Raw genomic sequence first — 16,834 nt, 5'->3', positions numbered from 1 at the left:
CTGTTCTGCTTGATATTTATGAACATTTCAGCTCTCCATGAGTCCTGAAAGTTTTTCCTCTATTCTGATGCCACATCCTCTAAAGGTATCAGAAACCTGCATTCAAGAGCACCTGCTAGAGTTTTACACTAATTTAAAAACATCTGCCAAAGAGCATCAAGACAAAACAACAATTGACCATGGATGACAAAAAGTTTTAGGACAGCCATAGTTAAAGACAAAATGGACAAGAAAATGTATGACCTCTGTGGCAGACAATAATTTAACATCAATTATAATTATTACTGATAATGTACACTACATCATATCAGAGTTATAAAAGTTTCCCATAATTTCGGAACATGTACCAATAATATATTTATACAAATACAGCCCAAAGACAGCCAAACACCATCTCGTATCTGACAATGCTTCCTGTATAATTTTTATAATGAATAAGCTCAATTATGTCATTTTTGGACTTAGAGAATCTAATATCTTAAAGGATTAATTAGGTTAGAAAAGACATAATTTATAATTTGATTTTGGAAAGTTTGTCAAATATCAAAGGTTTAACACTTGATATCACAAAATAGGATCACAGGTCATTGTAAAATAAGTCATTCATTTGACCACAGTGATAACTCAAGGATTTCAAAAAAGGCAGAAATCTTCATTATTTGAGGGAGGAGACTTAATTTTCTAAACAATAAGCCCTAATCAAAACGGCATGAAGCCAATTACATTTGTTTTTCAAACTTCTATAAACAATCTGTAAAATTTTAATGTTGACCATAAGCTGTAACTTCTATAAGGTTTTAAAACCTTTATTAAGGAGTTGGCTAATGCCTGAAGAAAACCTTGTTAATCTGACACAGGAGCCTATATGCTGGTCTTGCATTAGCATGTCTTTGACATTAATGATTGATTTACAGAGAACCGGAATTTATTTTCACTCTCAAAATTGGCCCTTATAATCTCACATGCCCACCTCTTTTGCAAATAGTTCCTGGGCCTTGAGGAGTGGAACAGCTTTAATTTCTGGCCCTGTGTATCAATAATTCCGTTTATTTTGATTGAAATCTTTTACCAGGCCTGAAGTTGAGGCCTTAGTTATTGTCAGTGCTTAACATTTAGCAGGACTTGGTGTTCTTTTTTAGACCCAGGAGTCAAAGCCCTGTAACTTAATATCACGATGAACTTAAAAGCACAAATAGAGAGATACATGGATATAACAACATTAATTTAAAAAAAAAAATTAATCTCAGTTTTTTCAAAGCAAACCAAAACTTAATAATAATGGCATATGAACTATATCAATAAAATATAAACTCTGTTAGGCCAGTTACCAAAAGGCAAAAAAAAAAGGTCTTCTGCACTGTACAGAATATTATGCTGGATAAAAACATTTCCTTTACACTTTTAAGAAAACATTATTAGTATCAGGCCACAATGAACAGAACCCACGGAAAAATCTTATATGAGCTGAATATGAGTTGAAGGAAAGTCTTACTATTTTGTGCCCTTTAAAAGGGGATTAAAAATGGAAAACAGCAAGATACAATAAAAGTTGATCTTTGTGTTACAAAAATTAAAATATCTTATAATTTATGAAGAGTACATCAATCCCTTATGAAAGTTTCACTGTTCTAACCAATTATGTAGTGTATGAGTGTGTTTCTATTTTACATCAAGCCCAATCTCCATAGAGACCATTATAATTTCCCTTTAATTATAGACAACTTGATCATATAAAAGTTTTTTTTTTTTTCATAAATCCTCTTATTGTGACTTACAAAGACCATTCCTGATGTGCTTCAATTGTTTGTCCTGCACGTGCACACGAATGTTCATTGCAGCACTGTTTACAATAGCAAAGACCTGGAACCAACCCAAATGCCCAACGATGATAGACTGGATAGGGAAAATGTGGTACATATACACCATGGAATATTACGCAGCCATCAAAAACGATGAGTTCACGTCCTTTGTAGGGACATGGATGAACCTGGAAACCATCATTCTCAGCAAACTGACACAAGAGCAGAAAATCAAACACCGTATATTCTCACTCATAGGTGGGTGTTGAACAATGAGAACACATGGACACAGGGAGGGGAGCACTACACACTGGGCTCCGTTGGGGGGAAATGGGGGAGGGGCGGGGGGGTGGGGAGGTGGGAAGAGATAGCATGGGGAGAAATGACAGATACAGGTGAGGGGACGGAAGGCAGCAAACCACACTGCCAAGTGTGTACCTATGCAACAATCTTGCATGTTCATCACATGTACCCCAAAACCTAAAATGCAATAAAAAAAATTAATAAATAAAAAAAAATTGTTTGTCCTGAACATTCCTCCCTCTTAAACAACCTGTCATTATATTCTAGGACTAAATTTATCATAAAAGATTTCTCATATGAAATTATTTCTCTTTAAATTTTCTTGCAAAAAAAAAAAAAAAAAACTCTCTTCATTTTATAACTTTCTGTACATCTCTCTTATTCCCTAGTTTCTTTTACCTTGTTTTATACATAACCTTTAAATAAGCTTTGAGTTACACAAAAATTGTTCACTTTCTCCAAAAGGATACACTTTTCTTATTTTTAGAAAGAATGTTTTCCTACAATACATTTCATTGGAAAATACTCAAATAATAAAACACTATTATTTAGCTCAGTATAACTTAAGATTCTAAATTATGATGATTTTGTCTACATGTATTTATTCCATCACATTTACCTAATTATTTTAATCATTTTACCTAGATTATTTATAAAAACTGTAATAGTCATCATTTAAAGTTATGGAACTGCCATTGCAAAATTATAACTGAGACACTGGAAAATATCTGACTTGACTCCATTTTGCTTCTAACCTCCAAGCCGTCCTTGTTCATTCCTGGGCATAGGCCAAACTAACTTTGGAAGGAACTTAGTTTATAGATTAGCTTTGAAACAAAAATGGTAACAGTCCTCTCCAAAAACAAACCTTACTCCCTGTTGACTAGATTGCCTGAAACCACAAGATTAGAAGTTATGGTAATCATACTAAATTCGAGCTATAGCTATTTTTGCTAAACCAATATCAATGTCTTATTTATTAAAAATTACACAAGGAAAGATCATTCTGTTTTGGGTTAGGTTTATAGTTTTCTAACTCCTATGACAAATTTTGACACCTTATAGTATTTGGCAGGGATAAGTATAAAACTGCTTGATTAATAAATGCAAACAAAAGTGTATGCTGGCAATTCTTAAGACATTTCAAATATTACTTTACAAATGATTTTAAAGCTAGCTCATTTATTAGTGATTTTACTGAAGTTATGTAAACTTGAAAACATCATTTGACTAGTCTTTTCTTTTTATTCATGATAAGGTATTTGATTTGAGCACTTTTATTTTCTTAGGCCAATTAATAAGAGCTCTTTTATATATTTTCAGTAGTGAAACATAGCGTACACAACACATAAATACAAAGATGTATAGGCATGGTGATAAAAGTATATCTTACAGATTCATAAAGACATTTTTTCCTATCTTAGATTTTCAAATTATTGATAACCTATTTCATTAACCTAGGCAGTTATCAGCTAAATAGCCTTAAATATTTATATTAAAGGAAACAACTAAAGCAAAAATCAAATAGCAAAATCTACACCATAAGGTATGGAGAGAAAAAGGGAAAAAGGCTGGTGTGCTAGAGAGAAATTAACATGGATTTAATTGCCAGTTAAACATAAAATTATAGAAATTATAAAAGCCTACACGCATGCACACACACACACACACACACACACACACAGAGAGAGAGAGAGAGAGAGAGAGAGAGAGAGAGAGAGAGAGAGAGAGAGATCCTACAGCTTTTATTTCAGGACTTTAGCCATGAGATAAATACAAATTCACTGGCTTGCAAAAGAAAAACAAAAACTAAAAAGAAAAAACAAGACTGTTAGATCCAAACAGTAGCTTTTATCTTAGTAGAAAAATAACAGCAGATTTAAAGCAGGCAGCTATAGTTTGCAGGTCGACTTTAGGGCTCTTTTTGCTTAATGCAAATGTGCAGAAAGACTGTATTACTGCAATTTTATATAAACTCTGGGAAGTAGAGGTGCCATAAAACCTACAGAGTGCTTGAAAGGGGGTCATTTTCCTTGTTTTCTCTCATTCTTAGATTATTGGTTTCCCACTTTTTTTTCTTAAAAGGAAGAACTCAGCTGTGGTCTAAGGTTTTTGTGTGGTGGATCAACGTGTACTGCTTGTGGGCAGGACTCCACAGTGTGTGTGTCACTACGGAGTCACTTCCATCCTCTTACATGTCTTATTTCTTTTTCCTGAGGTCTGTTACCTCTGAGAAGACTCAAAATCCTGGATTATCAGCCCTTATACGCATTTCCTAGACAATCCTTCTTTAAAATTAATTTTTTGCTAGGGATTTCCCTGTAGGGCTGCTGCAAATCTCTTTGTAGCTGAAAGAACTCAGTTTCTCATTTACCTGTGAAAAAGCAGTTCAGTTCTTCACACAAATACACAAAGACAAGCTGAATCAAGACTAATTTTGAGAGAAAAAGCAATAGAGAAGACCCTTTAGAATGCATCTCCAAACTAGAATTAGGATCCTTAAACAACAGCTTCCTAGGAAAAGGGAAACAACAGCCAAGACCACTTCCTGTACACTGTGCTCAGCCACCCCTAATTTTGCAGCTCTCATCCACCATTACACACACCAAGGTAAAATCCTCTCAGAGTATAAGGTCATCTCTGGTACTCCCAAAGCCAAAGCAGTCAGGTCATGCAATACAGGAAAACAGAGCTTTAGACCTAAGAAGAATCTGCCCATGATTCTTGAAACTCTGCAAAGAAAACAGAACACCCCAAAAGGAGTAAGTGAGGCTTTTCTTCTGAATTTTTTTAAAGGGGTTCAAGTCATTAGAAGCCTTCTCTAGATTTTTTTTTGTTTTTTTTTTTTGGTACTGCAAATAGCAAAGCAAGGAGGTATAGGGTGGAAGAAAAGTAAATGAAATAACATTTGTTTTTTCAAGTCAGGAAGCAAACAGAAACAAAGTACACAGTTTGTTTTGTTTTTGTTTTTTCCTCTTTTGCAGCTGTGACGAATTTTAGATAAATTAGAGAGGTCTTCTTACCCATAATTTGGAATTCTCACTCGGATTTGAGCAAATCGGGTAGAGTTAGTCAAATCTGATGGGAGAAAGACCAGAACAAACAACAACAACAAAAAAAAAAACTCAACAATATGATCACTGAGCACTCTAATGGGGAGGAGAAATTAAAACCAGCTTGTTGTTAACTTTAGCCAAATCAAAACCCCATTTCAGTTACTTACCTAGGGATGGGTCTCAGGATGAAGACTGCTCTCTACCATCCTAAAAGCAGGAAAAAACTCAAGCCCATCTTCCCTGTTGGGAGCGAGCTCAGACTCCATAAAGGAATTACCTGCCTTCCATTGTCATGGAAACAGGAAATCTTGCCTTCCCTGTTGGAGGCAAGTAAAACTCCAAAAAAGGGAAGCGTGCAGCAAAATAAACTTTAGATTTCGACCAGATTTTGGGAGATCAGGGATTCTCTGGAGGAGGTGCTCCCAGACCTCAGCAAATTGTCCTGTTGGATTGAGCCACACAGTTAGCTCACATTGGTACCAAGCATCAATAAGAGATTTGTCAAAGGTCAGGGGTACCTCCAACTCAAAATCCCTTCATGATTGCCAAATGTGAACCCCAAATATATGAGACAGGTCCTAGTTAATTTAGAAAGTTTATTTTGCCAAGGTTGAGGATGGTGCCTGTAACACAGCCTCGGGCAGTCCTGATGACATGTGTCCAACTTGGTCTAAGCACAGCTTGGTTTTATACATTTTAGAGACATGTGACATCAATCAACATATGTAAGACAAGCATTAGTTCAGTTTCGGAAAGGTGGGAAAACTGGAAGCGTGGGAGGGGGCTTCCAGGTCATAGGTAGATAACAGAAAAATGGCTGCATTCTTCTGAGTTTCTGATTAGCCTCTCCAAAGGAGGCAATGAGATATGCATTCATCTCAGTGAGCAGAGGAGTGACTTCGAATAGAATGGGAGGCATGTTTCCCCTAAGCAGTTCCCAGCTTGACCTTTTCCTTTAGCTTAGTGACTTTGGGGCCCCTTTATTTTCCTTTCACAATATAAAGTGAATCTGAACCTTTAAACCACTTACTTTGAATATTCTCTCAAAGTCTGGCTATTTTTCCACACTAGGGAACACAGACACAATCTATCAAATGCTGACAACAAATGAACGTTGTGATGCTGAGAGGAGGTAGAGAGGGAGAAAAGAAATTCCGGACTTAAATTTTTTCTTTCAACTTTATCCACAGTTTGCATTGGTAATATACATTTAAGTGTTCCATTTATTTTTAAATGCATCAGAAAATGAATTATGATAGATCTGTGACCAATACAAACATTTCTGAAGTATTAAAAAAATTCAGTTAAAAAAGTCATTAAACTAGCATTCTGTAAAGATAATTATTAAACAAATGGTAATGCCTTTTTCCTCCTTATTTCATTTCTAACATACCCAATGTCACTTCTTTCTTGTGCCATACAGTAATAAAATTTAACAGAAATAGCTATCTATTAAATTTTGGGGGCCTAATAAAATATTTTTGATTATTCAATTGTCATTAAATCACAAATCCCATTCAAGTAATGAAAATCATCTTAACTCAATAACTGATGAAATAGGTAATAACCATCAAAACATTCAGAATAAATTTTACACTTAGAAACTACTAAAAGAAATACATCAGAGCCTTGGTATAATGTTGCAGGGGACTATGCTGTGAAACTGCTTTAGAGGTGGTATTGCCATTTGGCACAAGAGTACATGAACTGCCGTGATGTGGACCTCAGATAAGTCCATCTTAAATGGAATTTTGCTTTGCAGTAAAGAATGCTACAGTGAAGTTCTGCTGTATTTTCTTTTCAAAGAAACAATTAACTGACAAGTAAGTGAAAAGCAGTAAGAAAATGGCCTACAATTTCACTACTACTTCAAAGATATGAAACAGGACAACACTTGTAAAATAATTTAACACTAGACTGGTTAATCAGAGACTATCATTACACCTATGAAAACAGTATGAATGATTCCTGTGTTTTTAATGGTCACTTAATTTGTAATGCTGTCAAATTTTAACATAAAAAGTCATTAACTAAGGTATTTATTTGCCATTTCTTACATATGTTACCCAAGTTTGCACCAGGGAGATTATGTCAGTGAGGTTTTTTTTTTTTAATCCACCTGAAAAATTAACAAATAATCAGCTCAAATATTTAAAATAATAAATTGCTAATAATTTAATTATTAAACCATATGGTCAGAGAAGCTTTAATTCTTTAAAAGCTCCAATATGACCCTTGGGGAATGTAAAAAACACATCTGTATTCTAAAGCCAAAATTTAATTTTATCTTCATGCCAACTGATCAAAAAAAGTACAGTTGTTCCTATACTATTTGGCACACTAGTTTTTAACCTTTTATATATACACTTTGAAATACCCAGGCCAACATTTTTAATAAGTTGCATCCACATTAAGAGGTAACAAGTGCAAATGATCACATACTTGAGATATGATGCTTGCTTGGTTACTATAAAAGAAATTATTAAAGTTTTTCTATAGGAAACTCAGTTATTCATTACAGTAATGTTTTTGAAAGATTCCTGCAATACCACCAACGTAAATTTACCCATCTCTAAGTTAAACAAGGACTTTGTGTAACATAGTATCGCATGAAAATATTTATAGAATGATCTGTGTTTAATTCAACATCAAAGTAATTGAAGATCACAAGGTTTACAGGATTCACAAATGGCCAGATTTTGAGTAAAAACATATTCCTCAACTGCTGCTCTCTGAATATAGCTAAAGACATCACTGATATAATGCTGCTGAAAGGCAAGATATAAACCAAAACTTTGGCAGTTTTATAAAAATGTCCTTGATAATGAGTACTTCACTTTTTCTCAAAAACCTTACTGTTTTGTGTAACATTTTCAAAACAGAAATAACATACTCTTCAAATAATACATTTTAAAAGATGATTAATTTTCACAAAATTAAATAGCATAAATTAATCATATTAACATTGGTATTTTTGACAACATGAAATAACCAATTTAAGAGAAATTGCAATGGACTAACTAAAAAACACAAATGTCACAATGTGAGGCTCATTTAAATCCTCACATATTACTGACCTTACAAAATCTGCTAAAATATTTTAAAGTTCCATTGACTCTATTAATACATTTAAAAAATTGCAAAAATGCTTAAGACTATATAAGAGTCATCAATTACACAGGCACTTCACATGTAAACAATCTACAGTACAACTGAAAATATTTTGGCACCAACCTATAATACTAAAAGAATTTAATGTAAAGCCAGAATTGTTTTTTCTACACCTTTTTTTCTAGAAAACTAAGACCAAAGATTGAAGAAACTGTGTATAAACTAGAATTAGAAGTGTATTAAATAACTCAAATATAGAATTGCTCTAAGTTGCTAAAAAAACAATTACTTTTATCCAGATGCTTACTACTATGCTATGATGTAAAAAAATTAAACCTAATGTGATTATTAAATTGAAACTACATTTTAAATTTAGTATCAGTCTGCTTTCTGAAAAATAATCAAGGTTATCAACTGACTTAGTAAAAAGAGAATTTGAGTTTATCAAATGCTCTTATTAAATTAATCCAGTTTTCCCCCAAAAGAAGTTTGGGCAATTCAAGGTTTAATATTTCAATGTAATTTTTTCAAAATCCTAAGGCGTGACCTAAGGCAAACTATTTTTGACTGAATATTCTTATTCACGAATTTGAAATATTTGAAATCACTTCAAATAAATGAAACTATACACTTAATGATTTTAAAATGTTATATCAAGCCAAAGAAAGCTGAGATGCCTTGGTTGTTGGTAATTCAAGGAGCGCCTGAACTGTGACACCAACTTTCACAAGTCCTCTTTCTTCCAAAATATGATGAGGCAAACAAAGTCTTTCCTGGAGAGAAAAAAAAAAAAAAAGATATTTGAACATTCATTTTTTAGAAGTAAAGTAAAATTAAGTCAGAATTGGATTTTAAAAACATGATTTCTGTAAAACATCAAGAAAAAATACATAATTCTAAGTTTTCTCTTATACATATTGTAATTTAAAATGTTTTTAAATTCCTAATTTATGCTAAAAAAAATATTATATGGCCTTGCTAGAAATGCTGTCATTCTACATTTGTACCTCTTTCTCTACAAAGAAAATGTTAATAAAAGAGTTGCTCACCACTTTTGCATTTCCCATTCACTACTCAACCACTATCTTACATCTAACCCTAAAGCATACGCTTACTAAAACTATTTTAGTAAAAATCACCAATGCCATCTTAAATGCCAAATGTCGCACATGTTTAGTTGACTGCTCAGTAGTATTATGCCTTTGATTAATGCCTTTCTGGAAACCTTAACCCTCTCTTGTCTTCTGTGACACCACTCTTTCTACTTCAACTTTTCTGACAGCAATTGTGCAGTAGCTTTCACTAATTAGCTCTCACTAATCCTCTTTGAACATCCTAAATGTTTCCAAGGGTCTGTCTTCACTCTCTTCTCTTTTTACACTATATCTTCTCCTTTGGTATTCTCATTTATTTCTAGTTTTAACTACCCCTTCCATACTGATGACTTCCAAGTCTTTATTTCCTCCCAAGATCTCTCTATTGAGCTCCAAATAAAAATATCAAATGGACACAGCCAAATGGACGTCCAACAGACATATTAAAATCAATGTGTCCACAACAGAATTACTTTACCAAATTAACTTGTCCTTTTGTGTTCCATGTCTTAGTCAGTAATACATTATTCAATCTCCATTGACAAACCTGTGAATTATAATAGTCTTCCTCTTTCTTCCTTACTCCTATAACCCATTCTCCAAGTACTACTGATGGTATCCCATAGTTATCTGAACTACTGCCTCATCTCCATCTTCACTGCTACATTTGTTGCCCTCTTAATATTTTGTCTATTTATTCAAATAACCACTGAAGTGTATACTAGAAAAGAAGAAAGGATTCAAATCAATGACTTCAGCTTCCACCCTAAAAACTAAAAAAAGAAGAGCAAATCACACCAATGGCAAAAGAAAGATGCAAATAATGAGAATGAGAGAGGAAAACAATAAAGTAGAAAAACAGAAAACGATAGATAGAAAAATCAATGAAACCAAACATTAGTTCATTTAGATTTTTTAAAATTCATAAACCTCAAGCTGGGCTAATCAGGAAAAAAAGAGAGAATACACAAATTACCAATGTCATAAATAAGGGAAGTGACACCACAAGATATTCCACAAATATGAAAATGATAATAAGGAGAGATCATAAACAACTTCATAACAATAGTTTGACAACTTAGATGAAATGGATGAATTCTTTGAAAGAATAACGACATGATTCTGTAGAGAGAAACTCCTAAGGCATACAAACACACACACACAAAAAACTACTAACAAATAAATGGGCTGGGCACAGTGGCTCACACCTGTAATCCCAGCACTTTGGGAGGCCAAGGCAGATCATGAGGTCAGGAGAACAAGACCATGCTGGCCAATATGGTGAAACCCCATCTCTACCAAAAATACAAAAATTATCTGGCCGTGGTGGCACATGCCTGTAATCCCAGCTACTTGGGAGGCTGAGGCAGAAGAATAGCTTGAACCAGGGAGTTGGAGGTTGCAGTGAGCTGAGATCATGCCACTGCACTCCAGCCTGGCAACAGAGTAAGACTCTGTCTCAAATTTAAAAAATAGTAATAAAAAAAGAACTAATAAATGAATTCTGCAAGGCTGCAGAATACAAGATCAATAAAAGAAAATCACTTCTATTTCTATAAAGTAGCAATAAAAACTTGACAGTGGAATTAAGGAAAAAATTATATTTACAATAGTACCAAAGAGAATAAAATACTAAGCATTTAACAAAACTAATGAAAAACTCATACACTGAATATTACAAAACACTGTTGGAATAAAATTTAGAAGATGTAAATAAATGGAAAGATGTCTCATGTTAATGGATCACAGAAATAAATGTTGTGAAGATGACAATACATCCCAAATCATTTTACAGACTCAGTATCCCTAACAAAATCCCAACTGGCTTTTTTGCATAAACTGACAAGCTAATAAATCCTAAAATTGATATGGAAATACAAGGGACCCAGTATAGCCAAAACAACCTTGATACAGAACAAAACTGGAAGACTCATACTTCTTGATTTCAAAATGCATCACAAAGGTACAGTAAACAAGACAGTGTGATACTGGAATAAGAAATTTGGTGGTAAAAAACTGAGAGTCCAGAAACAAAGAATTTATGGTCAACTGATTTTTGACAAAGGAACTAAGACAGACAATTCAATGGGGAAAAGAAGAGTCTTACCAACAAATGGTGCTGGGACAACTGGATATCCACATTTCAAAGAACGAATTTAGATCCCTACCTCATACCATGCACAAAACTGATCTCAAAATGAATCACAGACAAAAAGGTAAGCCCTAAAACTTATAAAACTTTTAGAAGAAAACGCAGGTGAAAATCTTTGTGACCTTGAATTTCACAATGTTTTCTTAGATATGATATCAAAATCATAAGCAGAAGAAAAAATGAGATAAACTAGACTTCATCAAATAACTTTTGTGCTGTAAATAAATCAAGAAAGTCAAAAGACAACCCACAGAATGGGAGAAAATATTTGCATATCATATCTCTCATAGGCAACTTGTATCTAGAATACCTAAAGAACCACAACTCAATAAAACAGATAAATAATCCAATTCACAAATGGAGACAGGGTTTGAATAGACATCATACCAAAGAATATATACAAATCAATAAGCACATGAAAATATGCTCAACCTCATTAACTATTCGGGAAATGCAAATCAAAACTGCAATAAGATCACACCACACACCCATTAAAATAGCTAGAACCAAAAAAGGTAGAGAGTAACCATTGTCGGTGATGATGTGAAGAAATTAGAACACTCATATATTGCTGGTGGAACTATAAAAATAGTGTAGCCACTTTGCAACATATTTTGGCAGTTTCTTAAAAAATATTATAAACATAGAGTTACCATATAACCTAACAATTTCACTGCTAGTTATATACCAAGAGAATTCAAAACAGGTGTTCAAAGAAAAACTTATTCACAGATGTTCACAGAAACATTATTCATAACAAACAATCAGTGGAAACAACCCAAATGTCTATCAAGTGATGAATGGATAAATAACATGTGGTATGTGTTTAAAACAGAACACTATTCAGCCATAAAAATAAATGAAGTACTGATTTAGGCTACAATATGGATGAACCTTGGAAAAATTATACTAAGTCAAAGGAGCCAGACACTAGAGATCCCATACTGTATGATTTTATTATATGTAACGTCCAGAATAGGCAAATCCATAGAGAGAACAGGGGAGGGACTGCAAATGGGTAAGGGCTTTGTTTCTGGGGTGACAAAAGTATTCTAAATAGATTGTTGTGACTGTTGCTGAGTTTTGTGATTATACTAAAAACTATTTAATTGTATACTTTAAATCAGCAAATTCTATGGCATTTTAATTATATATCAATACAAATATTTTCTTTAAAAAAATCAATGTATATGCCCAATCCCAGGCTTAAAAAAAGAGAACTTCAATCCATACATTTTACCATATACAAAAACTAACTCAAAATTGATCATAGCCATGAACATAAAACCTAAGATAATAAAACTTATAGAAGTAAACATAGGAGAAAATCTTTGCGGCCTTGGGTTATATAAAGATTTCCTACCTTTGAAAAAAAAAGCACAACCCATTTAAAAAAATAAATTGTACTTCAAAAACTTTGAAGCTCCTGCTCTTTGAAAGATACTCTAAGAACAATGAAAAGACAAACCAAAGATTTGGATGCTATATTTATAAATCACAGATCTGGTAAAGGACTTCATCCATAATTTATAAAGAAATCTGAAACACAATCATAGGAAAATAAATAACCAAATACAAAATAGACAATAGATTAGAATGTGTACTTCAAAAAAGAAGATATACAGGTGGCAAATAAGCCCTTGACAAGATGATCAGCATCATTAGTCTTTAGGAAAATACAAATTAAGACTGAATTGACAAGTTGGTACATATGCATCGCAATGACTAAAATTTTTAAATGCTGATTATACTGAGTGTTAGTGATGTGGAGCAACTGGAACTCTCACATACTGCTGACAGGAATGTAAAATAGTACAACCACTTTGGAAGAGTTTTGTATTTTCTTTAAAATGTTAAGCATGCACATACCATAAGTTCCAGTTATTCCACTTTAGGTATTTACCAAAAATTAAAGAATGCATAAATCCATACAAAGACTTGTATGCAAATGTTCATAGCAGCTTTATTTGTAGTAAGCCCTAAAACTGGAAACAACCCAAATGGCCATCAGCAGGTCAAGGGATCAACAAAGTGTGGTATATCCATACAATTAAATACCATCTAGAAATAAACAGCAATGGTCTATTCATATGTGCAACAATAGTGATGAGTCTTAATTATGCTGAGTGAAAGAACATAGAAAAATATCATAGATACTGCATCATTCCAATTATATAAAACTCTAGAAAGTGTAAACTAATCTGCAATGACAGGAAACAGATTAGTGGTTGCCGGAGAAGGAAGGATTACAAAGACACATGAGGAAACTTTTGGCAGCAGTAGATATGTTCATTATTTTGACTGTGGTGATGATTTCATGGTGTATGCATATGTCAAAACCGATCAAATTGTACACTTTACTTATATGCACTACATTGTGTGTTAAAAATTAGAAAACATCCTAAAACAGAAAATTCAGTTAAAAATGATTATATATTACCATTTCTGAGCTCAGAGAAAAACACTGAAGCTAAAAATAAAACCCTTAAAACAAAAGTGGCATAACATTAGTGAGGTGGTGAATGCTTGTAATCCCAGTTATTCATGAAGTGGAAGTGGGAGGATTGCTAGAGCTCAGGAGCTCCAGTCCAGCCTGGGTAACACAGTGAGACCCCATCTCTAAAAAAAAAGGTTTCTTTAATTTTAAAAAAAGAAAAAATGGCAAAACAGGAAAATTTACATAATACAATGGCTGGAAAAAATGTTGCTAAGTTTGCTAGTTCCCCACTGAAAGATTGAGAGTAGAAAAAAGAAACAACAAACATTTTTAAGAATTAAAAATTTAAAACATCACATCAAGTATAGAGAAGAGGTAATTAGAGAACATTATGTAATTTCCAAATTACACAGTAATTCACTAATTCTCTACACATTAAATTATATTTACTTACTTGAGGAAAGAGGTTAAAGTGGGATCTGTAGACGAGATTATTAAGACACTGTTCAAAAGACAGCTTAACAAGCACAACTTAATTGTGCTCTGATAACAATGTCATTTCTCTCCACAGTCATTCATTTTGAGGTTAGGTTTATAACGCTTTACAAAGAAGCAGTATTGTGATTATACATGTTCCTTATATATTTACAATACTGTACTGCTTTAATACTTGTATAGTATTGTAGTTATTACATGAAACGTAAGCCAATTCCTACAAATTTCAAAGCTTGTCCAATACAGATATTATCATAATATGCTGCTATAATTTCCAATTTTGCATTTTAAATGAAGTTTAAAAGGCTGTTCACACTGAATGCAAATCTTCCAATCAGAGTCTATCCAATGACTTACTAAGGAGTCCAAATGTTCTCCAGCAAAAAAAATAAAAGGAAAAAAAAAAAAGATAGTAGTAATGACATCACAACCAATTTCTAAATATGGCCACAGAGTTATATGTGGTCAGTGATGTGCATGATTTTCCATATTTGTAGCTATTTTGTAAGTTACTTTAAAGGCAGCTTTAAAACATTAATTAGATAACTGCTACAGTTAAAGCTGGAGCTTAGGAGAAGGTACCAAGAGAAGGCATTCATTTTCTTTTATTTATTTATTTATTTATTTTATTTTTTTATTGCATTTTAGGTTTTGGGGTACATGTGAAGAACATGCAAGATTGTTGCATAGGTACACACATGGCAGTGTGGTTTGCTGCCTTCCTTCCCCTCACCTGTATCTGTCATTTCTCCCCAAGGCATTCATTTTCATGTTCGGAAAGCATTGTTCATTGCTCTAAGAAGAACCCCAGTTTGCATATAATAAATTCATATTTAAGTGACTACTTTGTTAGATAAACAACAATTACCTGTGAGACACCCAACTTTTTACAAGCATCAAGGAAATTTTCTACATTTCTTCGACATTTTGCCATGCTCAGTTTGGGCTGTAAAGTAAGAGGGAAAATATGTACCTTTAGGCATTTTTCTACAGAACTTAATCAAAACTGAAAACTAGGTTCACTGAGGAATATTATTAAAAGACAATTTTAAGAAGCTATATATTCCTTTAGAGAACTAACAAACTATAAACACAACTTACCACTGCTGGTGATGGTACATGAATACTAGCAACAGAACGTGGCCTTATATGATTGGCTAAATGGCAAAGAACAACCCCATCCATCAGTGCAGCTCCAATGTCATCAGGCAAAATTACTTTTAACCTGGATTCAAGATTCTATAGAGAAATAGGTGTAAGTCAGATATTCTATCTAAATATACATGTTACGTTTATATTACTAATTGTTGTATAATCCAAACATTTTAAGGAGTAGTGAAAATAAAATCCATATGCCTTATTAATTTTGCAAGTTAAACCCATTTCCATAAAGCAGATCAGACAGATCAATCTGACTTACATTTCGAAGTTGTCGTATTTGCTCTCGCTCTTCCCGTAAATGTTCCATCTTTCTTCTCATTGTAAATCCCGGATCTGCTGCCCCATATTCTTGGCGAGATGAGCGGCTAAAAGCTGTAAAAACAGAAATTTCCTAACTTGTTACAAAGTTAATGGGAAAGAGCAACTATTGATGAGGAAAGAGGCATGATAAAAAGAATCAATACAAAATTACATGAAACATTATTACTCACTAATACATTCCAAATATTTTTAGAGAATATATTTGAGCTCTACTTACCTGCATAATTGAAAGCAACAGGGAAGATAAGTGTAATGATTTCTACCACCTGTACATGTTCTTATTTAAACATACATTATTAGAAATTTATGACCCAGGTTAAAAATGATTACTGAACATATGTCAGCCCTCTATCTTTTAAAAAAGAAAATTATTCTTGAAGGTCAATACAGTTATTCAGGAATAAAAACTATAATTCAATACCTTGCCAAGTAACATGGATCCATTTTCTTTTGGGCTTGCCAAATGCGAAAAGATCCCTTTATAAAAACCACAATATAATGGAGTGCTATAATTTCAAACAGTGTTTGGTCTGCTGGCAGAGTGGTCATTCTAATAGCAGTCACAGTAGAGTAGAAATAAGACTGCAGTATATCTAAGGCAAAAAGCTGAGGTTTCAGGAGCTTGAAGGTAAAGAGGAAGAAAGAAATGGGAATGGGAATTGGAAAGACAAATAAGGTTAAGAGAAAATTGCTTTTAGGAGAGGGGAAAGAATCTATGTGTACTTAAAACTATGGAATCAATCCCATTTAAGCTGGGAAACTAGTTTCAAATATAACTAATAAATTTTATTTACAGAATATATATTTACCTGATCTAGGCTTCAAGCCAAAGGGACTGTGTGAAAAACCATCACTTCTGTCATATTCCTAAAAAAAAAATTAAAACATTAAAAATAAATAATAAG

At 33.2% G+C, this 16,834-nt stretch overlaps 1 protein-coding gene across 11 annotated transcripts in view; it reads right to left on the bottom strand.

The window, feature by feature from the left end:
• Window positions 1–16,834, bottom strand: part of LRCH2 (leucine rich repeats and calponin homology domain containing 2) — a 174,185-nt gene that overhangs the window by 67,210 nt on the left and 90,141 nt on the right. For 10 of the 11 annotated variants that reach the window (XR_012515668.1, XR_012515665.1, XR_012515670.1 and 7 more), the window contains 5 exons: window positions 16,739–16,796; window positions 15,868–15,980; window positions 15,549–15,686; window positions 15,316–15,393; window positions 6,189–9,042 (listed from right to left, as the gene is read on the bottom strand). Coding sequence is in view for 1 of the 11 variants with exons in the window: in XM_003935833.4 (XP_003935882.1) it covers window positions 8,923–9,042; window positions 15,316–15,393; window positions 15,549–15,686; window positions 15,868–15,980; window positions 16,739–16,796 (507 nt within the window). In the remaining 10 variants the exon portion in view is untranslated. Of the gene's footprint in view, window positions 1–5,740; window positions 9,043–15,315; window positions 15,394–15,548; window positions 15,687–15,867; window positions 15,981–16,738; window positions 16,797–16,834 lie in introns of those variants that run through there. The other variant, XM_003935833.4, reaches the window with a different exon arrangement.

The sequence above is a fragment of the Saimiri boliviensis genome, chromosome X (genome assembly GCF_048565385.1).
Source record: "Saimiri boliviensis isolate mSaiBol1 chromosome X, mSaiBol1.pri, whole genome shotgun sequence".
Taxonomy (NCBI): domain Eukaryota; kingdom Metazoa; phylum Chordata; class Mammalia; order Primates; family Cebidae; genus Saimiri; species Saimiri boliviensis.
The sequence above is the reverse complement of the archived record's forward strand: the minus strand, read 5'-3'. Positions and strand labels throughout refer to the sequence as shown.